At 36.1% G+C, this 25,390-nt stretch overlaps 1 protein-coding gene across 2 annotated transcripts; it reads right to left on the bottom strand.

Moving 5' to 3' along the window:
• Nucleotides 1-15: 15 nt before the first annotated feature.
• abcb4 (ATP-binding cassette, sub-family B (MDR/TAP), member 4) lies at nt 16-23,761 on the bottom strand. 2 transcript variants are annotated; one of them, XM_073846882.1, is made up of 28 exons: nt 23,640-23,761; nt 22,936-23,094; nt 22,118-22,181; nt 21,416-21,584; nt 21,281-21,323; nt 20,986-21,177; nt 20,720-20,891; nt 19,106-19,230; nt 18,661-18,832; nt 18,338-18,451; nt 16,429-16,539; nt 16,224-16,349; nt 15,935-16,138; nt 15,683-15,853; nt 15,432-15,593; nt 13,231-13,392; nt 11,846-11,989; nt 11,625-11,729; nt 10,281-10,358; nt 10,091-10,174; nt 9,026-9,229; nt 8,846-8,946; nt 8,615-8,755; nt 5,901-6,057; nt 5,438-5,635; nt 4,556-4,762; nt 1,137-1,283; nt 16-884 (listed from the first exon to the last, which is right to left on the bottom strand). In XM_073846882.1, exons 2-28 carry the CDS (start codon nt 23,004-23,006, stop codon nt 687-689), a joined length of 3,822 nt encoding a protein of 1,273 aa, XP_073702983.1. In that variant the 5' UTR covers nt 23,007-23,094; nt 23,640-23,761; the 3' UTR covers nt 16-686. The 2 variants fall into 2 exon arrangements, with proteins under 2 accessions (XP_073702983.1, XP_073702984.1); XM_073846883.1 differs by having other exon boundaries at nt 22,118-22,178.
• Between the last annotated feature and the right edge of the window lie 1,629 nt (nt 23,762-25,390).

Raw genomic sequence — 25,390 nt, 5'->3', positions numbered from 1 at the left:
ATAAAAAAATGAGACTACAGAAAAATGAAATCTTTATTCCAAACTTGTTTTTTACAGTAGACTTTTACAGTATGCATGATAGGAAAACAGTGCCATAACAAAGATAAAATAAAACATTCTTATGTTAGTATGATAAATATGAAGGCACCACACAGAGAACATTATAAAAGAGTCAACCATCATAATACAAACTCTTTGGTCATCTGGTCACATGAGAAACCAAGGCAACATTTTTGGTATTAGGCACCAAGGGACAAATTTACTTGTGCATATATAAATATATTACATTACTGTACATTACTATGTAAAGACAATCACATTTTAAATATTCTTTCCTCAATTTCCTGCTGAGACCACGTATTGAGAACATGGTAGTGCTTGGTAGAACGGTTAATACAAATACCTTTATTTATTATTATTATTTTTTTTATATCCTACAATTAAATCAGCAACAAGAAAGTGCTGAGTTGGATTAATGTTATGTCCTTAAATTTAGTACAACATGACAAGGCACTGACAATGCTAAGTCAGACTTCTGCTCCATTAACGTTACGCCTGGACACGAATGCCCACACCCTTATTATTTTCCTGGCTTCCTGTAGTAATGCCACGTAAGGCCTGCAACCACAGAAAGAGCGTTTCTATGAAATGTTTTCTAGAATCTGTATGTGCGCTTCTCTTGACCATCAGTGACTCATCTGAGAGGTGACAAGGGTGTAGTACACCCCCTGCTGGCTGAGGAGCTGCTGATGTGTGCCCTGTTCCACCACGACCCCGTTTTGGAACACAGCTATACGGTCTGCGTTCTGAATGGTGGACAGCCGGTGGGCTACAACGATGCATGTGCGGCCCTCACGCGCCTTATCCAAAGCATCCTGCACTATCTACTCACAGGACAGAGAGAAGAGAGACAAAGGAAGTTGTGTTATTATTTTCTAGTATTTTCTGTAAATCAAAGAGCTGCTTGAATACTGTCTTGTATGTACAGGTAACCAAAATCAAATCTTTTTCACAAGTCATAGGTGTGATTTATGGTTGAAACTATAGCGATAGATGAATTAGTGAATTTGGATATAGTATTTAGCTAAACTGTGCATGACAAGCGTATTCTGTTGTTGTGTGAACCGTGATCTTACCTTCTCACTCTCAGTGTCCAGAGCAGATGTGGCTTCATCCAGCAGCAAGAGTTTGGGGTTGCGGAGGATGGCCCTCGCTATAGCAATGCGCTGTTTCTGCCCTCCTGATAGCTGTGTACCTTTATCCCCTGCTTGCGTCTGGTATTTCTGCAACCAAAACATATTGTTCAGTAAAATTGTGGACAGTCATTTAAATATATATGTAACATTGTATTATGTGACAAGGTAACATTATTTCAACCACATTTTGACATTTTATTCTACAAAAACCTTAAAAGTACACACTTTACTTACATTTAATGTACTTTCTGGCCATAAAATCACTTTTGTATATTTCTTTTGATGTGGGCATCTTAACATCTTTCACTCATATACATTTTCATTTGTTCATTGTTCATTGCTTTTTGTTTCTGATGTTAACTTCTTATTTTCCTGGCTTACACATAAAATCATTAACACATTCCTATAATTCAAATCCGTTAAAGGATTGTTAGGCTGCATTAATTAGGTCAACCGGAACCGAAAACACCTCCCATAACACCCGATGCACTCGTTGCATCGTAAAAAGAATGGCATCTACGCTAATATTAGTCTGTTTCATTCTTATTCCGAGGTCACCGTAGCCACCAGACCCAGTCTATATAGATCAGATGGTCACTGCAGTCCCCCGGATCCAGTCCGTACCCAGCTTAGATCATGGATCACCACCTAGAGATGACTTCAATAGCCGTGGATGTCAACCAGATGAGCTCCAAGGCGGATCATCAATAAAGACCTCGCCAACCTTGACGGCCATCGGCGCTACACCACAGGATCCTGATGAGTTCTCTACAATCAGACATTGGTACAAACTGTTGTTTGGTCTGGCCAGAGGAGAACTGGTCCCCCGACTGAGCCTGGTTTCTCCCAAGGTTTTTTTCTCCATCTCTGTCACCTGTGGAGTTTTGGTTCCTTGCCGCTGTCGCCTCTGGCTTGCTTAGTTGGGGACATTTTCCAGCGATATCGTATACTATTTGAACTGAACTGACGATGATATCACTGAATTCATTGATGAACTGCCTTTAACTGAAAATTGATTGTTACAATAATGCGTTACTTACACACTATGGTGCTGTTTAAATACTGTGCAGTTGCTTTGACACAATCTGTATTGTAAAAGGCGCTATATAAATAAAGGTGACTTGACTTGACTTGACTTCTGTTTGGGGTTGGTACTATATTTATAATTTTTTAAAAGTTACTACGAAATTTACAAAATTCTAACGAAATTCTACAATTTACAATAATTTACAATTTCGTAATATATGAAATATATAAATGTGTATGCAGCCATCTCTCAAGCTTTTAGTTTCACATGATTCTTCAGATACCAATATGTTGCTTTCCTGTTCAAGTAACCTTTTGTTTTCTCAATATTGAAATCAGTTGTGCTGCTTACTATATTTTTCAGGATTCTTTGATAAATGAAGTGTTCAAAAGAACATTTACTGTATTTGAAATTGAAATCTTTTGTAACATAAAAAATATCCTTACTGTCACTTTTGATCAGTTTAATGTAGTGCTGAGCAGTTTAACCAAAAATCTCTATCAAAGTTTTTTTTTTTGAATTCTGATGGTTCACGGTTAATCACAGTTTTTAGCATGAGCAGTTTTTTTCCCTTTTTTTTAGATTTATTTTTGGCATTTTCCGCTTTTATTGATAGGACAGATCAGTAAAGACAGGAAGCGAAGTGGGAAAAATAATGGGGGGTGGGATCGGGAAAGGTCCTCGAGTCGGGATTCGAACACAGGACACCTGGAGCGCAACGGCTACCAGCGCCGACTGCATGAGTAGTTTTTGATTTAAATTAGATTGTATAATTTCAAATCTGAGGCAAAAACAGAATGGTCTGACCTTAGCTTTGTCAAATTATTCTATATAAAACAGGCTGAATGAGAACGCAAATTCACTCTCTGACAGTAGGTGGCGCTTTTGGAACAGCAGCAATAGTTTCCCTGGTTACTGCTGTAAACAAAGCAGCACTGCTGCACTTCAGGTCAACTGAAGTGCTTTGAAACACGCATCATTATTCTATGTGTTGATGTAATTGACCCCTTTTCGCAAAAACCTGCCCTCCTTAGTTACTGTTAATGTCCAACAAACAATGCCACCCTCACACTACACATCATGTTCTCACACAGTGAAAAATACATTGCGGAACAAAGAGGAAACTGACAACACGCCGACAGACAAGACAGAGCAGGTTACTTCTAGTATAAAACAAGGTCTCAGCTTTAAAATGTTGTCCTTGAAGAAATTCACACAATGAATACCATTTTGTGGCTCTTAAATGTGATCGTCTTTTCTTCTTTACTTAGAACACACAATTCTTCAAGTTTAAGTCCACCGTTAATCTACTCACCTGGCAGACTCTGCACTAAGATCACCTCTCAATCAAGCTGTTTGTGAAGGGTCAATTTCAACTGAAACAGGAATACATATCAAGCAGTCCCGCCCTTTTAAATAGCCAATAGCTTATATCACCGTTTGGGTCAGAGCCATTGAGCTCAGTAAAGCCGCATCTGACAGCGTATGGCAGCCACAATCTCATCCATATATGAAATATAGCTTTCTGTGTAAAATTCAAATAAGTGTTATATATTTTGTGGTCTGTGCCGACTCTCTGGACCGGAGCATACTGTGTGCGTGCTGCAGCGGTTCGCATGACACAATGTGAAACCAGACTCCCTCCCCCCCAATGGAAAGCATATTTACACTGTCTGAATCATTCCCTATCCCCTACATAGTGGACTATGTCCCACTCACTCAAATTTTGTAAACAAGTGACTATTTCAGTTTCAGTGTCTATTTATAGTGTAGGGGGGTGGGACGGTTCAGATTCTAGAGAGCATTTGAATGGACAGAAAATGTGATGAGAAGCTGAAGTGCAGGGTGATAATATCAAAATCGTTGATCCATATTGGCAGAAGTTAGAGACTGTACGCTTTTAATGCTTATATCTTGTAAATGCAAATTTTGTCATTGTTTTGAAACACACTAGTTTATAGACAACCTTAGGCTAACAAATTCATATTAAAAGCCAAAAAAAATAAAATTTTGATTTCATGGGGACTTTAAATATTACATGAATATGTATTATACAGAGGTAAGATGAAAAAAGACAGTCAGTTCCCCTTAATTCCCCTAGTATTTACTATTGCATGGACACTTAAAAAAAAAATCATACCGTGTACGTAATTCAAACCATTTAAGATTTTAACAAGTACAGTTTATAGCCCAGCACTAGTTTATTTTATCCTTGCTGAATAAAAATATAATTTAAAAAAAGTATTTAACTTAAAAGTTCTAACTTGACCGGAAAGCTTTAAATGGTTTTGTACATGAGGATATTTCTCATTGTGTGTTGGTTGTACTGTACCTGTGGCAGCCCCTCTATAAAGGAGTGTATGTTAGCAGCCTTAGCAGCCTCTTCAATCTCCTGAGGACTGACTTGTCTGCTGTTGTCTCCGTATGCGATGTTCTCTGCCAGGCTGCAGTCAAACAGCACAGGCTCCTGGGAAACGATGCCAATTTGCGAGCGCAGCCAGTGAATGTTCAGTTGCTTTGCGTCACTGTCATCCAGCATCTGTTAACAAAGAGTAACTTGTTACCTGTTTGGGCTAACTATGATTTATTACTGGCATGATCTCAATGCTTCTTGATTACATAATTTCAACACTGTATCATGCTTTTTGACCTAGAGGCTAAATATTATTTTGCTGTAATAAACAATATTTTGTTTTAAAAAGTATGTTTTTATTTTGTAAACTACCTGTGAATGTAGTCCTGTTTAGACTATTTAGCACTGTCTACATGGGATCAGATCACATGAAACAGAGGTTAACGGGCATGTAAACGGGTCTGCGTTACGGGCTGAGTCATAAAGGTTAAGGACCTGAGGTATGCAGGTGAAAGAGAAGCATCTTTTGATCTGCATATCTAGGTTTCTTTGTTTTTAGCCTTCCTTGAGATACCTTATCACTGACCTTGATATAGGTAATAAGACTTTTCATTTTCATTGCTGTTATGTCTTTAATGTGTTAGTGTACTGAATGACAGTGCATTTGTGTGAATAACATCTTGTTGAGTTGGACTGTAAAACTAAATTTTGGAGCAAAGACAAAAAATATTAATAAATGTTAGTATATAAAATGATCTAAAAAGCTATAAAATGTGTGTGTGTGTGTGTGTGTGTGTGTGTGTGTGTGTGTGTGTGTGTGTGTGTGTGTGTGTGTGTGTGTGTGTGTGTGTGTTCTCTTACCACTGCGCCCTGCTGAGGGTCATAAAATCTCTCCAGTAACTGGATGGTGGTGCTCTTTCCACAGCCGCTGCTGCCCACCAGGGCGAGAGTTTGCCCCTTCTTCACCCGGAGCCTGAGACCCTGCAGCACTGGTACATCCGGCCGGGATGGGTAGTTGAAACGCACATTTTCAAAGCTCACATTCCCTTCAAATTTATCCTAGAGAGGTTAGAGGAAACAGCCTCATTAGTGTACATTTGTGTTGTCATAGCAATCTATTTGTCTCTTGATGAATGCATTGAATGACACCGGAAATTTATGGTGGACAGAGTCCAGTTCTGTCTGAGTTTTATAAGATTAGGATGGATCAGCAGAAATGGTAAATGATTAATTACATGCTTCTGAGAACTCTGAAAACTTGTCTAGGACTGAGACTCACTACAATTAGAAACGTCATTCAAGAGCATGTATGAAAAAAGAATACCGGCTTGTCTCCGTCCTCTGAGGCATTGTCAATGGCTGGGACTCTGTTGATAAGCATCAGGACATGAGAAGCAGCCATCTTGGCCTTGGCGTAGTTTGGAGTGAATGAGTTTGCCTCTCCAACAGCCATTGCTCCGTACACAATAGCTGAGATCACACTGAGAGATGAACAAATATGGGTTATTATCATTAACCAAAACAAAAACCCTAAAAAAAACAAATTTGTTACTTGACACCAAATAAACGTTAACTGAAAAAATATTTCAGCTAGTTGCAAATGCAAGAATTTAATTTTTATTTAGCTTAACTTGAAGTAGTAAACAATCTAAAAATAAATAAGCTAAAACTAATGAATAAAATTAATTAAAAAATAACCAAAACTTATTAGAAATTTATTTCAGCTAGTTGCCAAGGCACAAATTTTCTTTTTTCTTTTTTTTTTTTTTTTACTTTAGGTACTAAAATAACATGAAATAAACTAAAACAAATAAATAAAATTAATAAAAATGTATTAAAAACAATTAACAAAATTGTTATTGAGCTTAGCGTTTAGCTTAACTTTAAGTACTAAAATAACTACAACAAAAACTAATGCATGAAAATTGACAAAAGCGTTAAAATAAATTTCAGCTAGTTGGCAAGGCAAGAATTTTCATTTTATGTTTAGCTTAACTTGAAGAACTAAAATGACTAAAACTAAATAAACTAAAACTAATGAATAAAATGAATATTAAAAAAACCCTAACAAAAATATTAAAAAAGAAAAAATATTTCACGTAGTTCAAGAAACCTGAATAAATTTATTTTATTTATGTATTTTATTTCTATTTTCATTTAGCTTAACTTAATGCATGAAAAATTGACAAAAGCGTTAAAATAAATTTCAGCTAGTTGGCAAGGCAAGAATTTTCATTTTATGTTTAGCTTAACTTGAAGAACTAAAATAACTAAAACTAAATCAACTAAAACTACTAATAAAATAACTTAAAAATGAATTAAAAACAAAAAATAAGGAATAACATTTTACAAATATTCTATTTCAGTTACTTGCCAAGACAAGAATTTTTTTTAGCTTAACTTGAAGCACTAAAATAACTAAAATTGAATAAACTAAAACTGATGAATAAAATTAAAAAAACAATTATTCAAATATTAAAAGAAACATTTATTTCAGTTAGTATTATTATTAGTTTATAAGTATTAAAATAAGCAAAACTAAATAAACTAAAACTAACAAATAAAATGAATTAAAAAAATCAACAAAAACGGTTTATTTCAGCTGGTTGTCAAGGCAAGAATTGTATTTTTATTCAGCTTCTTTATTATTTAGCTTAACTTTAAGTACTAACTAAAAATAATAAACTAAAACTAATGAACAAAATGAATAAAAAATGAACAAAAATATATGATAAATAAAAAAATAAAAAAATAATACATTTTTTTAACAATTTTTTTTTAAAAAAGAAATAAAAAATGAAAAGTTTAACTAAATCTACAGTGAAAAATCTAATTCAAAATATGAACAAAAACTATAATAGTATATCAGTGATACTAAAATCACAATAATATCTAATCAATCTATTGTCTGTACATTAATAAAATAAAACATAAATCCATTTGCACTATTTTTATTATGCTGTTTGAATTAAATTAAATAATTTTCTCTATTTTACTTATTTTACAATATTGTATACAATTGTATAGTTGTATCTATTGTATAGTTTTGTTTATGGCATTAAGGCTTACTAAATTGAAGCTTAATGATTGAATGACAAAGCTATTGTTTCCCCCACTCAATTACCTAGTGATTATCTGTCAGACTGTATTGCATATATAATGTCTATGTTTAGCATATTTGATCATCTTTATTAGTCTCTAACTATAGGTAAACACTGCCATTTAATCAGTTATTAAGACAACATTTTAATTATATCTCTGTTTGAAAGTCCACTTGTTAGATAAGATGGATCCTCCTCTCATCTTCAGTCTGCAAATGTAATGAATTCCTGTGTATCTACATTCACTGCTCATCTGGATTGTTTATCATGACTCACTTTTCTTTCTTTAATAACTAACTGATACTATAGAAACCAGCAGACTTTGGACCCACCTAACATCCATACTGTAGTGTTTTTAAGCTTGTGTGTGGGACTACTACATGACCTCAGTCACATCTGTTTAATTTTTACATATGTGAGCCTGGACCACAAAATCAGTCATAAGGTTAAATTTTACAAAACTGAGATATATATATATATATATATATGGTTTGTTAGGATAGGACAATATTTGGCCGAGATACATCTATTTGAAAATCTGAAATCTAATGGTGCAAAAAGTCAAAATACTGAGAAAATCACCTTTAAAGTTGTCCAAATTAAGTTCTTAACAATGCATATTACTAATCAAAAATTACATTTGGATAGGTTTACAGTAGGAATTTACAAAAAATCTTCATGGAACATGATCTTTACTTAATTTCCTAATGATTTTTGACACAAAAGAAAAATCAATAATTTTGACCCATACAATGTATTTTTGGCTATTGCTACAAATACACCCCAGCGACTTAAGACTGGTTTTGTGGTCCAGGGTCACATATTTGAACTACCTGTGACACACATTGAAGACAATAATACTACTGTGAAGACCTTTCACATATTCCTCAGTCTGCTTTGAGAGCATCTTGTAACAACCAGGTATTGAGTTACTTACAGGAAGACACCCTCGAAGGTCATCAGTTTTTGTTCAATAAGCCAAGAGCCAAACTTGAAACAGCCAGCATAGGCAAAATAGATCATCGCTTGAGAGAAGGAGAACGTCAGGCCAAAAACGTGAGCTTTTCTCTTAGCGTTTCTAGGAAAGCAGACAAACATCAATTATCTCATCATCAATTGACTTCTAACAGATATATACCAGAATCATTATTAATCAAACTAAACATACTTGTATGGCACAACTAAGTTCTCCTCATATAAACTCTCAAACTTGCTCTCCCTGGTCAAAGAAACCACAGTACGGATATTCTCAATGGCTTCTGTCGCAATCTGAATAGGAAAAAAAATCATTGTGGATGAGTTTGATATTTTAGCTGTGGCGAATTAAAGCATAAGCATAACTGTTCACCTTTCCAGCTTGCTCAAGCTCTTTCTTGTCTTTTAGAGCATGTCCCCCCAGTAACTTCATCTGGATGGCTCCAGCCACAGCCATGATCGGCACAATGGAAAGAATAAGGAGGGTCAACTGCCAGCCGTACACGAACGAGATGATAATCGAGGTGCCTAAGTTGGCTACATTCTGTGCCAGTGTTGCCAATCGTACACCAGTTGCCTGTTGGAAGCAAAGTCATTGTGCCATTTGTGATGAGCTTAGGATGTAATACAAGTCTCAGGTGTCCCCAGAAAGTGTCTGTGAAGTTTCAGCTCAAAACACCCCACGGATCATTTTTATGTCATTTTTAAAATGCTTATTTTGAGTGTAAACAGAAACATGTTTTTGTGCATCTCTTTAAATGCAAATGAGCTGCTGCTCCCTGCCCGCTTTTCCAGAAGAGGGCTGTCTTTACAGCTCATACCTCAGATACTCTGCCAAAAAACATCTGATTGGTTTTGATTATCATGTCTATCGTGTTGAAATCATGCACACAAAAAGCGGGTGTCACACAGCATGTGAGTACTAAACTAAGTTCTCTTTAATGTCGTATTGTGCTTAAACTGTCAAATACACACAAGTTTATGTTAAAAAATACACTAGTTACAAAAACAGTCGGTTATGTCTGTGAAATTAAACAGCTGAGAAAGAAATTGCATGTTTATATTAGATCTGTGTGGCAGCAGTGTAATATACAATAAATAAATAAATAAATAAATCCACTGCACTCTTGTCTCCTCCGAGGCTGGGACTCTGAATATTGGGAAATCTAACCAGCTTGTTTTTTCACAAGCTTGCAGATAAATTCTATTTTCTGGGTTGGTAGATGGATCCAGTCATAACACTTAAACACGAAAAAGTCTGATTATCATGATATGTCACTTCTAATAAAACACACTGAACTGATTTCAAATTGAGCTAAAACAACTGCCATTAGTGATGAGATACATTGTTACTGTATATTGGTATCAGTTTAGAAGTTTGGCATGACGTGTTGGACTATGTGTTACTCTCTGTGGTGGAATATGAAATGAGACTTACGCCCTGGACTTGAGCTGTATCTGCAGCCAGTCTGGTGGTCAGCGCACCCACACTGTTCTTGTTATTGTCATACCAGCTCAGGTCCTAAAATACAGACACAGACAAGTGTCGTACTACTCTCCATTAGGAGACATCCATAAATAGCTTCTTTGTGGTTGACCTTGAGATGATTGGCCAGTTATCGTCTCACCTGTCTCATCATAGCATTAAAGGCTCTAAACCTCAGTCGCATGGTCAGAATCTCACCAGCTTTGCCAAAACAGAAACCCTAGAAGAAATTATAACAGAGAAATAAACTGTGAAACATACACCAAAATGATCAAAGGGATCAAAGTTTTTAATATTTTTGAAAGAAGACTCTTATGCTCATCAAGCCTGCATTTATTTGATACAGTAAAATTCTGAAATATTATTACAATTTACAATATTTTTTTCTATTTTAAAATATTTTTTAAATGTTATTTATTCCTGTGTTGGCAAAGCTTAAATATCAGCATCATTACTCCAGTCTTCATTGTCACATGCTGATCTAGAGCTCAAAAAACATTGCTTATTATTTTCAGTGTTAAAACCAGCAGCTGATTTTTATCAAAATTATTTGGTGAATAGAAAGGGAGGAAAGAACAACATTTATTTGAAACATAAATCTTTTGTAATATATTTATTTTAAAGAATATGTAAACCTATGAATTTATAATCAATTTTGCCATTTTAAATGGTATTTTAGTACATATAATTAGACTTTTAAATTTTTTGTTCATTTTAGCAGTGGTAGTTTGACGAGGCAAATAATTGACAGATCTGTCCGCTATTCATTGGTGTTTATCAAGTGGTATTTCACAACAGTCATCAGCTTTTAGATAAGAAAGATCATATGAACTTTTTACTACCACTCAATATACAGGATGTACCTCACATGTATGCTTATCAGATCAAATAATTTACTTTGAAACACCTGATGTGAACACCTTATGTGAATCTATAAACCATCCATCTCCCTCAGTTTTGACAACTTTTGAACACTATATTTTTAGGATGTCTTAGTCAAGTTCTACAATGTTTTTTTTTTTTTTTGCATTCAAGGCAGTTAAACGGATTAGTTCACTTCCAGAATAACAATTTTCCTGATCATTTACTCACCCTCATGTCATCCAAGGTGTTCATCTCTTTCTTATTTCAGTCACAAAGAAATTACGTTTTTTGAGGACAACATTCCAGGAATTTTCTCCATATAGTGGACTTCAATGGTTCCCAATGACTCGAACTTACAAATTACAGTTTCAGTAGAGCTTCAAAGGGCTCTACACAATCCCTGCTGAAAAATAAGTGTCTTACCTAGCAAAACAATCTATCATTTTCTAAGAAAACTACAAATGTATATACTTTTTAACCACAAATGCTTATCTTGAATAATGTTTTCCTCAAAAACTAAATTTCTTTGCGTGGGTGAGTAAATATCAGGAGATTTTTATTCTGAAAACTAATCCTTTAAATTCACTGTGTTCAAACGTTGATGTTGTAACACAAAACAAACCTGGAAGAATAAAGTGAAAAAGGACACAACCCCAATGCCAGCAAACAGCAGACAGTACAGCTCAGTCCTCTTTCGTACAAGTTCCTGATCTACCTCAGCAAACACCTACAGAAGAAGAAAAGAAGAGGAGATGGGAAAATAATGAAGGAATAACGCCTCAGCAAAGCTGAATGTCAATAATGTCAATTATTATGAATATTTAATTTTCATGTACAACATACAGCAATGATTTTCGAGAAAATGACAGCAAATGCAGGCTGCATGGCTCCGTTTATGGTGGCACATAAAACTCCAACCACAATGTACAGCCATTCAGGTTTGTTCAGTTTCAGGACTGTCAGGAAGGAGACATTTGGAACTTTTTCCTACAAAAAAAAAAGAAAAAAAAACAAACAAACAAGAAAAACGGTAAATGTTAAATAGTTTCATAATTTGATAAAAAAAATACAATTTCTTTGCAGATAACATATTAAGCCTTGAAGTTGTTTTTTTAAATAATTAGTTCACTTCAGAATGAAAATTTTCTGATAGATGTTCATGTCTTTCTTTCTTCAGTTAAAAACAAAAGTTTTTGAGGGAAATATTCTAGGATTTTTTTCTATATAATGGACTTCATTTAGAGTCAATGGGTTGAAAGTCCAAACTACAGTTTCAATGCAACCTCAAAGAGCTCTACACAATCCCAGCTGAAGAATATTGGTCTTATCTAGCTCAACAAGCTGTCATTTTCTATGAAAAATACAAATTTATATACTTTTGAACCACAAATGCTTGTCTTGCACTAGCTCAACCTCACGCATTATGTAATCACACTCATGTGACGTAGGCAGAAGTTACAGTAGTCAACATTTGGAGTGGATCAAAACCAAACAATACCCGTTCTCTTTTTAGGACAACTTTGATGAAATGTTTACAAAGCGAACATGCAAAGAAAGTCAAACACCCTTTACAAAAAAGGTAAAACAACAATGTTGGATGATTTTGAAGTTGGCCTACCCTACTTTTTTAACCAAAGTACACAGACAAAGAATTTACCACGTGAGACTTTTCCAACTTGATTATGCAATGCGTGAAGACACACATGGACGTCGCAGAGCTAGTGCAAGATAAGCATTTGTGGTTAAAAAAAAGTATATAGATTTTTCTTTTTTTAAGAAAATGACTGATCGTTTTGCTAGATAAAACCATTTTTCCTGGCTGGGATTATGTATAGCTCTTTGAAGCTCCATTAAAACTGCATTTTGGTCCTTCAAACTGCTGGCCGCCATTGAAGTCCACTATGTGGAAAACATTTTTGGAATGTTTTCCTCAAAAAACTTAATTTCTTTGCGACTAAAGATAAAAAGACATGAACATCTTGAACAACATGGAGGTGAGTAAATTTTGTAAGTGAACTAATCCTTTAAGTTAAGAAGACAAAACAATTTAATTTATGAAGATGACACTTGTAACAAGATCAATAGAATATTGGTAAACCGCTCCGTTTGGGTTTGATTGATTTTACCCGTAAATAATGTCATTTTCCAGTTTCTGAGAAAAACATCTCCAGTAGGGCTGTATTAAATTCATGAATGTATACCATTATTATCTAGGCTCAGTCTCTTACCTCCTCTGTCTGTTTCTCTTCCTCGTGCTGATCTTTTTCTGAGCCACTTCTGGACTTCTGTCTGAAGAGTGTGTTTTCATTTAAAGAGCTGACTGAGGGACTCTTCTCATCCATAAATATCTCCTCTTTGCTCTCCTCTGTGTCCTCTGTGCTCCTAATCATCTGTGAATTAAACAAAGGAAATCAAAATAGACCCCATTTACATGCGGAAATCATTTTTTCTGTGTCATCAAGCACAACTTGCTTGCCTCTATAACTTTTCTTTTCTGCTGCTAACCAAAGCAGGCAAGACAAATACCACTAGACTCAAATGTTAACACGTTTCAAGCTTCAAAGAATCCAGTCAAACCCAGATAGACAAACTGCATAACCTCTTTATTAAATCTGTCACAATGTGGAGAGCTAATCAGAATGACAGTAATGCAACCATTTGAGATTGCCAAGTGACTCTAGTGTTAGTTGCTACTTGACTGGAATATTTAACAGGGATCACATGAGCTTTAATATGTGCTCAACATCATTGATAGCCACTGTGACTCATGAACTCTTGTAGAACATGAATGAATTCTAGCCCTTTAATGTTATGTCAAAGCCATTTCACAGTGCTATTTTTATCTCTAATGGACAAGACAGGAAGAGAATAGAATGAAAACAACTGGGAGGGGAATATGAGCGGGAAAGGTCTTTAATTCAGGATTCAATCTCAAACTCAACCAAGAGCAGCTCCTCCAAGACAATAGGCTCTGTGGAGCTCATGTGTGTGTACAGTGAGGAAAATAATTATTTGATCCCCTGCTGATTTTGTACGTTTTCCCACTGACAAATAAATGATCAGTATATAATTTTAATGGTAGGTTTATTTTAACAGTGAGAGACAAAATAACAACAAAAATCCAAAAAACGCATTTGAAAAGTTATAAATTGATTTGATTGAATGAGTGAAATAAGTATTTCATCCCCTATCAATTAGCAACATTTCTGGCTCCCAAATGTCTTTTACACAAGTCACGAGCTGAGATTCCAAGCACTCTCTGAAAGGGAGTGCTCCTAATCTCAGTTTGTTACTTGTATAAAAGACACCTGTCCACAGAAGCAATCAATCAGATTAGCAATCAATCAATCAATCAGATCAGATTCCAAACTCTCCACCATGGCCAAGACCAAAGAGCTGTCCAAGGATGTCAGGGACAAGATTGTGGACCTACACAAGGCTGGAAATCTGCTACAAGACCATCACCAAACAGCTTGGTGAAAAGATGACAACAGCGATTAATTGCAAATATAACTGTCAAAAATAACTGTCAATCTTCCTCGGTCTGGGGTTCCATGCAAGATCTCACCTTGTGGAGTTTCAGGGATCATGAGAACGGTGAGGAATCAGATCTATGCAGGAGGATATTGTCAATGATTTCAAGGCAACTGGGACCATAGTAAAAGACCAAGAAAACAATTGGTAACACACTACGCCATAAAGGACTGAAATCCTGCAGCGCCCACAAGGTCCCCCTGCTCAAGTAAGCACATGGGCAGGACTGTCTGAAGTTTGCCAATGACCATCTGAATGATTCAGAGGAGAACTGAGTGAAAGTGTTGTGGTCAGATGAGACGAAAATCAAGCTCTTTGGCCGATGCTCAACTCCGTGTTTGGAGGAGGAGGAATGCTGCCTATGACCCCAAGAACACCATCCCCACCATCAGACATGACTATGCTTTGGGGGTGTTTTTCTGCTAAGGGGACAGAACAACTGCACCGCATCAAAGGGACGATGGACAGGGCCATGTACCGTCAGGACCAGGGCGTTGAAGCCAGCCAGGGCACTGAAAATGGGTCGTGGATGTCCCAAAACACAAGCCCAAGGCAACAAAGGAGTGGCTCAAGAAGAAGCACATTAAGGTCCTGGAGTGGCCTAGCCAGTCTCCAGACCTTAATCCCATAGAAAATCTGTGGAAGGAGCTGAAGGTTTGAGTTGGCAAATGTCAGCCTTGAAACTTTAATGACTTGAACAGGGTCTGCAAAGAGAAGTGGGACAAAATCCCTCATGTGTGCAAACCTGGTGGCCAACTAATAAATAATAGTTCAAATAAACCTACCATTAAAATTATAGACTGATCATTTCTTTGTCAGTGGCCAAACGTACAAAATCAGCAAGGGATCAAATACATTTTTCCTCACTGTATGTACTGCATTGTAGGTTTCTAACCTGCATAGTAACAAGAGAGTGGTAGATTCCTTTTTTCTCCATCAGTTCGTCATGTGTGCCCAGTTCTGCAATTTCACCATTCTGGAATCCAGCAATGACATCAGCATTTCGAATGGTTGACAGCCGGTGAGCCACTATAATAGTGGTCCTGCCCAGCCTCACCTATACAGATGCAAAAAACAGTGATATATACACACACACACATACGCAATATTTCCAGTGTTTTTCTAGACTGCTATATTTTCTGTTACCTTATCCAAGGCTGCTTGCACAATAGTCTCACTCTCGGCATCCAGAGCAGATGTAGCTTCATCAAGAAGGAGGATTTTTGGGTTGCGCACAAGCGCTCGTGCAATGGCAATACGCTGCTTTTGTCCGCCACTCATCTGGGTGCCCCTGTCTCCAGCTAAAGTCTCAAATTTCTGAAAATGACCAATATTTTTTAATCCAACTGATCAAATTACCTCCTTAAAAGTAAATTATTTTGCAAGGTCTTATCTTACATCTGGGAGTTTCATGATGAAATCGTAGGCATTGGCTTCACGTGCAGCCTGCTCAATCTCCTTCTGAGTGACGTCTTGGCGGCCGTAGCGAATGTTTTCTGCAATGGTTGTGGCAAACAGCACCGGCTCCTGGCTGACTACTCCAATCATTTCTCTCAGACTTCGCACGTTCAGAGTGCGAATATCATGGCCATCTACAGTCACCTGAGGGGTTCGAAAAACAGAAAAAATTGAATGAAGAATAGGAAGGTCAAGGAGGTTGTACCTCTCTGCCTCTCTTTGTACTTACTGTTCCTTCCTGTGGGTCATAGAAGCGTTGTAGCAGCTGGACTGTTGTGCTTTTTCCACACCCACTGCTGCCCACCAAAGCAATGGTTTGTCCACTCATGACTTTGAGATTCATGCCATTCAGAACCTACAGAGCGATAGCTGGAGTTATTTCATACTGTAAAATGTATTAAAATGGTTTTAAATAAATCATTTGATTGTCCTACTTTGACATCCTGCCGTGAGGGGTATGTGAAGTGAATGTTTCTGAACTCTATGTCTCCTTTTACGGCATCAAGTTTGTGGCCTTGTTTCGAGAAACTGTCGATCGTGGGTTCCTGTTGTTGACAAAAAGGATTGTGAGATACATTTATTTCAAATGCAAATTCCATTCAGGGACAAAGAAGTTCACAATCAAACCTCATTCAGACTAATAGACATCAATAACACACTAATTGCTTGACACCAAAGAAAAATGGCTCCCTGTGGTCTTCTATTCATTGGGTCTCAGTAGGGAAGATCCTCTGATCCTGAGACCTGGCCATTTTTCAAGCTGCTACTAAACAATGAGGGGAAGTTATGTAACCTGGCTCTGAATTATTTTTGCACACCTTTTTGTCTCTGGGTTTTATCTCAAAGCGCTGTCTGCTCGGTGAGTGTGGTGTTTGTTTAAACTTGACCATTTGAGTCTAAATAAAGATAAAGTTTAGTGTGTGTGTGTGTTTTAATTGTTCAGGCTTATCCTTCTTGGAACAGAAGTTAAAAATCAAACAGTTCTACTGCTCTGCTACATTTAAATGTTCAAAAAACTAAAGCAATATGAGCTGCACTTTCTGCAGGTTGGAAGAGATACTGATTTACTGAATTTGCACATGTGTATAATTTGTTGAGTCAGGGTTTCCAGCCTTTTTATGACTTTTCATAATTATATATGCTACCAGTCAAAAGTTTTTGAACAGTACGATTTTTAATGTTTTTCAAAGAAGCCTCTTCCGCTCACCAAGCCTGCAGTTATTTAATCCAAAATACAGTAAAAGCAGTAACATTGTGAACTATTTGTACTTTTTAAAATAACTGTTTTCTATTTAAATGTATTTTAAAATGTAATTTATTCCTGAGATCAAAGCTGAATTTTCAGCATCATTACTCCAGTCTTCAGTGTCACATGACCCTTCAGAAATCATTCTAATATGCTGATTTGCTGTTCAAGAAACATTTTATTATTATTATTAGTATCAGTATTTAAAACAGTCAAGTACATTTTTTCCATAGATCCATAGATTTGCATTTATCTGAAATAAAATGTTAAAATGCTACAAAAGATTTTTATTTCAGATAAATGCTGTTCTTCTGTACTTTCTATTCATCACACAAACCTGAAGAAATTCAGTTGTTATCAAAATAATAATAATAATAATAATAATAATAATAATAATAAATGTTTCAGAATATTAGAATGATTTCTGAAGGATTATGTGGAGGAATGATGCTACAAATTCAGCTTTGAAATCACAGGAACAAATTACATTTTTTAAATATTTTCAAATAGTAATTTTTAATATAGTAAAAATATTTCAGATTTGTACTGTTTTTGGTGCACTTTGGATTAAATAAATGCAGACTTGGTGAGCAGAAGAGAATTCTTTTAAAAAACATTACAAATCTCACTGTTCAAAAACGTTTAACTGGTAGTGTAAGTATTTTAATATCATTTTAAAAAAAAGAGAGATCGCTGCATTTAAAAGACCCCAAACCTTTTTCAAAATGTCTTCATTTTTACAGGCTTTTCATGACTATGGGAGCCGTGATTTTGCTTATGTCATCTTTTTTAATTAGTTATATTCTTGACCTGCAGCCTTTTAAAAAACCAAATCTAAATAGAAGACATTAAATGTCAATAAGTCAGAGAAAACACAGCGCTATGTTTAAAAAGAGGGAGGTGCTTAAGTGGTTTAGATGGGAGGAATGGTCAGATTTCAGCATTAAGGGATTTTTTACTTTTTTTAACGCAGGTAATGAATTACTAATATCCTGTGTAGCATCCCAGGACGCTTTTTCGTCTGCATTTGGGACAGCTGTTTTTCTTCCAAAAATTATGTAATATAATATCCATGATTAGCTAACAAGTTCACTCACATGATCAATGATGTTATAAACTTTGTGGGCAGCCCCTCTTGCACTAGAGAAGGACTGGATGTTAGGTGACGTTTGACCTATGCCAAAAGCTCCAATTATGACTGCGAAGAAAACCTGAAACAGAGGAACAGAAAATGCACTCATGAGGCAATCTCGTGCTTATTTAACAGTTTGCTTTAAGTTCCCATGAAGAAAACATAACCACTTGCTATTTATGATTTTTTCAATCCTACGATATTTGAGGCATGACTAATGTGACTCTGGGTTTTAATCAGAGGACCACAGAGTTTCTGAAGGTTTGTAATAACCCTGCTGTGACTTACAGTTAAAAGCATGCCGACGTCATACTCGCCAGCCAGGATAAGAGTGCTGCCATACCAAAAGGCCAGTGCATAGGACATATAGATCATGAAGAATGTGAAGCCCATAGCAATGTTCACAGTGATGGCCTTCCTTATGCCAACGTTCTTGGCATCCTCTAAGTTTTTGTGATACCTTTGAAGAACAGAAAATAGTCATTTAGTATTCTTGATGCAAAAAATATGATGATCAATCTGATTCCTCACCCTCTTCCCCAAGCTTTTCCTATTCACCCAATGGGACAACAAACAGACTAAGCTTTTAAGACCTGTATTCTTCGTAGTTGTCTAGTCTTTATGGTTCTAAGAGGGTTTGGTACCACAAAACAACTGTGTATGTTATCATCAGACTTCTGCTTAAAAAACAGTGCTGATGTTCTTTGAGAAACAGGATGACTTTCAGACACACCTCTTTATCTCTTTCTTCTGTCCACCAAAGGCAAAGACAGTTCTGATGGAAGACAGCACTTCCTCAGCCACTGCTCCAGCCTTGGCGTAGGCCGTCTGTTCCTTCGACGTGAATGATGACATCACCTAATGAGACAGGGATACAATGTAATACAATATGTAATACAATATTATTCTATCCTAACAAACCATACATCAATGGAAAGCTTATTTATTTCAGATTCTTTTTGTATAAACCTCAATTTCAAAACATTTTCCCTTATGACTGGTTTTGTGGTCCAGGGTCACAAAAAAAATATTGTAATGTTTTTTAAAGGAATCTCCTATGCTCAAGACAAAAAAAAATCAAATCAAAAATACAGTAAAAATAATTTAACAATTTCAATTTTACAGTGATGGCAAAGCTGAATTTTCAGCAGCCATTATTGCAGTCTTTAGTGTCAGTCCTATGCTAAACAATATGCTGATTTGATGCTCAAAAAAATCTAAATCTAAATTCTAAAAATATGACTATCAATCCAGAAAACAGCTGTGCTGGCTAATATTTTTTGTGGAAATTGTCATACATTTTTTTCAGGATTTCTCTGATGAATAAAGGGTTCAAAAGAACAACATTTATTTGAAATTGAGATCATTTATAATTACTGTAAAATGTATCATTTTATAGTAAAAATTATAATTTTACTGTGACTTCTGATTAGGGTTGCAAAGGGGTGGAAAATTTCTGGTAGATGTCCAGAAACTTTCCAAAAATCCCAGTAAGATTCCAATATGTTTCAGAAATTTACTGGAAATTTTCTACATTTTTGAACCCTACTTCTGATTAATTTAGATTTTTTTTTTATTCTTACTGACGCCAAACTTTTAGCTATAATGTATAGATTCTTCATTGACCATTTATGTTATTTTATTCCCTTTTCTAGCTAGGTAGAGAAATGTACACTAATAAAACCACAATAATAAACTCAAATAGCCATGCAGTACTATGATTTTATTTGTGCTGAAGTGAGTCAGGAGTTTACTATATATATAAAAACAATAAAATGTTAGTTCACCAAAAAATGAAAATGTTGTCATTAATTACTTTACCCTCATGTCATTTCAAACCCATAAGACCTTTGTTCAACTTCGGAACACAAATTAAGATATTTTTTATATCTAAGAGCTTTCTCACCCTGCATAGACAGCAATACAACTACCACATTCAAGGCCCAGAAAGGTAGTGAAGACATTGTTAAAATAGATATCAGTGGTTCAACCTTAATTCATTTAATTCACTTAGTTCAATTGTTGAATAAAGTTAATTTTTTTCTTTGCCCACAAAAAGTATTCTCATAGCTCAATAAAATTAAGGTTGAACCACTGATGTCACGTGGAATATATTTTAATAATGTTTACTACCTTTCTGGGCCTTGAACATGTCAGTTGCATTGCTGTCTATGCAGTGTCAGAAAGCTCTCAGATTTCATCAAAAATATCTTAATCTGTGCTCTGAAGATGAACAAAGGTCTTAAGGTTTGGAACCCATGAGGTTGAGTAATTAATGACAGAATTTTCATTTTTGAATGAGCAAACTGTTCAAAACTCTTTCTCTTGATATTTCTTTTTATCCTACCTTTGCGATGATAGCAGCTGAGATCCCGAGTAAAGGGCTAACAGCGAGGATGACGAGGGTCAGCTTCCAGCCTTTGACAAAACCAATGATGATGCCAGTTAAAAAGGTGGTGAAACTCTGAATCAGCAAGCCAAGCTTATCCCCAATGCCTTCATTTATTTTGTAGACATCACTGCAGAGAAAAATAAAATAAAAAGAGTGTGACATGAGGTATGTGTCATTGTGTGTGTAACATATAGATGAATGAATATTTTTGTATGTCATACTCTGTGAGGCGCGTGTTGAGCTGTCCTGTCTCATTGACATCAAACCAGCCAATCTCCTGTTTCATGATGGAGTGAAAGAACCTCTTTCTAAGTTTCTTCACCTGACGTCCTGCGGCAAGAGTCCAAAAGGCCACCTGCATATATGCCGCCACCAAAACTACAAATCCCATGATGCTGTAGTATATAGCATGTCTGAGAAGAAGAAACAAGACTATCATACTCTAAGAAATATTTTTGAATTAAACTAAAACTGTGAAGAAAAACTGTGTTCCAATGCAAAGCACAGTGGTCTTACTTTGTCATCTGCTCTCCTAAAGTCTCATTGGACTGTGGGAAGTCTAGAGATCAAAAGACCATACGTTATTAATAGCTTTGAGAAAACCTCACTGTAAAACAATGGTAGATTGAGGCATACAAATTTTACACTTACTAGGTGAAAGGGTGGTGTTAATCAAATTATCTTGCCATGTATCTTGCACAAAGCTGTTTGTCATGTCTCCAAATACAATAACCATGAGAGGAAGTACTGCCCCGTTGGCCATGGACATGACTGTGCCAAGCAGCATCAGAAAAATGTCGAGACCATCTGCATAGCGAAACTGACACATGGACACACTTCTTTAGTCTTAAAGCAGCTTAGATGTTATTTTATTGACACTAATATTTTTTACTGAATCTTAACAAGTTCAAAAACTGTCTTGAGGTTGGCCAAACTGAACCAGGATTTCCAGGGCAAGAATCCTGACACCATTAATGTTTGTTCTTATTATTTCCGGCCAGGTAGGAGAAATGTTAGGATATCTTAATTAATACTGTTCATATGTATCTTTACCACCTATTAACTTTAGTTTGTCCAAATACTGGGCCCTTCCCTGCTTACTAAGTCCTTCTCTACATGATTTAGCAGCTTCCACGTGTTTTCTCCGTGGTTTAGACAGCATAAACGTATTCAGAATCACGTACTCAGTAATACATTAACCATGCAATCCATGCTGTTGTTTACATCCAGGTATCGCCAGTATGGCCGCACATCCAAGTAACTGACCAAATCGTGATGCAAGTCCAAACCCTCTATTAATTTCACAAATAATAACAGTACAAATACTAACAACATATTTAATATTTTACTCACTAACTCAAACGGTCCCACCATCTCCATCTTTTCCTTCTCCTCTTTCTTGCCATTTTTCTCACTGCTGGAAAGAAATATCACAATTAAGTTAAAAAGTTTAAAAAGTAAACCAGCAAACAATAAATAAACAAGCAAATAAATAAATACACATATATTTTTAACCATCCTGTTTGTAACAATTTACAACTTTTCTTTTTAGTTATATAGTTATACTTGTTGACTATATATGTGACCCTGAACCACAAAATCAGCAAAAAATAAGTAGCACAGGTATATGTAGCAATAGCCAACAATACATTGTATGGGTCAAAATTTAGATTTTTCTTTGATGCCAAAAATCATTATTATATTAAAATCAGATTCCATTAACATATTTTGTACATTTCCTACCATAAATATATCAAAACCTATTTTTTGATTAGTAATTTGCATTGCTAAGAACTTTATTTGGACAACTTTGAAGGCGATTTTCTCTCTCTCTCTCTCTCTCTCTCTCTCTCTCTCTCTCTCTCTCTCTCTCTCTCTCTTTTTTTGCAACCTCAGAATCTAGATTTTCAAATAGTTACTACAAATATAGTCCTTTCCTAACAAACCATACATCAATGAAAACATATTTATTCAGCTTTTAGAGGATGTCTAAATCTCAGTTTTAAAAAAGTGACCCTTATGACTTGTTTTGTGGTCCAGGGTCACAGATGATTTAAAACTTTCCTGAGACCAATATGAACCATAAACCATTATTACAGCTCAAACTAAAGTATTCGTAAAACACCAAGGTAACCTGCCTTGCTTTACAACAGTAAAGCCATTTAAATTACCTTATATCTCCATTCTCCTCTGCCTCTCCCATTTTGCCATTTGACAGTTCCACTTTGGATTTCTTGCCCATGTTTGCGGTTATCTCCGATGCTGATAGTCGGGGTAGGTGTTAATCTCAAATTTATGGTCTTGGATGGGGCAGGTGGTTTTGTGCTGCGCTGTATAAAAATACAATATTAAACAACCTACAATTACAGGCACCAAAAACTGTGTGACATTTTGAGTTGACAGATTAAATACTGATTAAACCTGTTAGCATGAATTAAATTATAACTTCAAGGTGCTATGATTGCCGAAGAGTTCAGAGTACTGAAATGACAAACGTTGTTGGTTTCACACTGAAATATGTGCGTCTGCTGACAAAACTTGTCCGTTTGGAGCGAATCCTGTTGCTTTAAATACTGCCGCTATGTTTACCGACCCTTAAAGAGGTGGTATAAGAAATCCCCATAGTTAAAATCATGAATTTACTTGGAATCTCATTCAAATAGTATCCTTTATTCACAGTGGAAGCTTTTAAATGGTTTATCATTTTGTTGAATCTTTTCACATTGTAACGTTAAGCTTTTAAGCTCCGTTGAATAAAAACTATGAGAGGTGGCTCCACAGGTAGAATCTAGTTAAAAATAACTAACGTTAAAGTGACTAAAATTACGGTTACCCTGCTAAATTTTGATTGAGGAGTTTAATGAAAGATACATACTGCGCAGATGCTGCCGTCCCGCCCTAGTGTCCAAGCACACTGGTGCTTTGCTCCTGCGCGGGGAGAGCGCAGAGGATCTTGTGCCAGAGCGCAGTCGCGCACACGACTATATAGCCTTGACTTTCTATCTACTGCTGGTTGCATCATTTACAGCCTAATGGGCTTTTGGCCACTTTAATGATTGAAAGGTTTGTAAAATGGATGAATGAGATCATGTTTACCAAATTTGGCAATGGCACATTCCACGAATACGATGCACTTGGTCTCCATATATAGTATGTAAGCAGTTAAAATCATGCATTGACAATTAAGATAAAAAATGATGTCATTATTGTCACATGGTTTAATTCACATGTTCTGCATATATTTCATATTTTAATCACCAAAAAACGCATTTTATACATCACACATGTAATTTATTGAATTTTATTCATTCAATTATGAATTTATTTTGATCTAAAATTAAGTAATTTAATAACTCATTTAATTTCACCTTTCACTGACCATCTGTTGAACAAGAAGTTGTTTTATTTTATTTATTTTATAAAAAACGTGTTTTAAATGTCTTATAAGAATAGAGGATATAGAATGGTGACTTTCTAGATAGGTCATGGGTTCATAGTCAAGTCACTCACAGAAAACAGGAAACAGACAAACTAAACCTATTTTTTATGGTTAGAGAAGCCTGACTGAAACAGTCTGAGTAGCAATTTCATATTCCCCTCTCAACAAGAAACTGGGTTAGTTCACAGCCCATATCGGTAATGATGACTGTTAACAAGTTTTAAGTGTAAGACAAAAATCACGCATTCTGTTAGCATGCTTTTTTCCAAGTAGAGTTTCGGTAATTTTGAAGGCTAGTGTAAGACTTTTTTTTTTTACATATCTTTTTAAGAATAAGAAGTGAGTAAATAAATTCAAGTGAACACAATTCGTCAATATGATCTCCAATGTCTAGAAAACACACAATAGCCCCTCACACAGTCTTTACCTCTAAATTCGTTTCGACAGTATACCTGTACGAAAAACTGTAAAATTACCAGCATAATGACCGGTAGGGTGCTCTGTGTGAACGCAGAACGAGATTACAGGTTGGAGCACGTACGACTTCAGAATGCGCTGACGTAAAATGACGCATTTACTCCGCGCTGTGTAGTTCAGTTTGTAGTCGTCTAAATACGATACCTCTAGGCAAAAATCAACTGCATGAATGTTAACATTTGACACAAAAATGAAAATAATAATAATAAACCACTGACCCCATATACCCTCCAAGTTTACAAATACAACTCCATTTGAAATGGAACGCCATGCCTGTGTGAATAATGCAATTGAGTTGTCACAAAGGCAATCGGCATATTGGCGGCACAGAACATAAAAAAAGGGAAAGGGGGTGAGTGAGGCCAAGTATGGTGACCCATACAAGGAATTTGTGCTCTGCATTTAACCCATCCAAGTGCACACACACAGTAGTGAACACACACACACCGTGAACACACACCCAGAGCAGTGGGCAGCCATTGCTGCGGCGCCCGGGGAGCAGTTGGGGGATCGGTGCCAACTTGCCTTGCCTTGCTCAAGGGACTCACCTCAGTCGTGGTATTGAGGGTGGAGAGAGTGCTGTACATTCACTCCCCCCACCTACAATCCCTGCCGGACCTGAGACTCGAACCTGCAACCTTTGGGTCACAAGTCCGAATCTCTAACCATTAGGCCACGGCTGCCCCCAATGCCACTAAACAATGCCACTA

This window comes from Garra rufa, chromosome 9, assembly GCF_049309525.1.
Source record: "Garra rufa chromosome 9, GarRuf1.0, whole genome shotgun sequence".
Classification (NCBI taxonomy): Eukaryota; Metazoa; Chordata; class Actinopteri; order Cypriniformes; family Cyprinidae; genus Garra; species Garra rufa.
The sequence above is the reverse complement of the archived record's forward strand: the minus strand, read 5'-3'. Positions and strand labels throughout refer to the sequence as shown.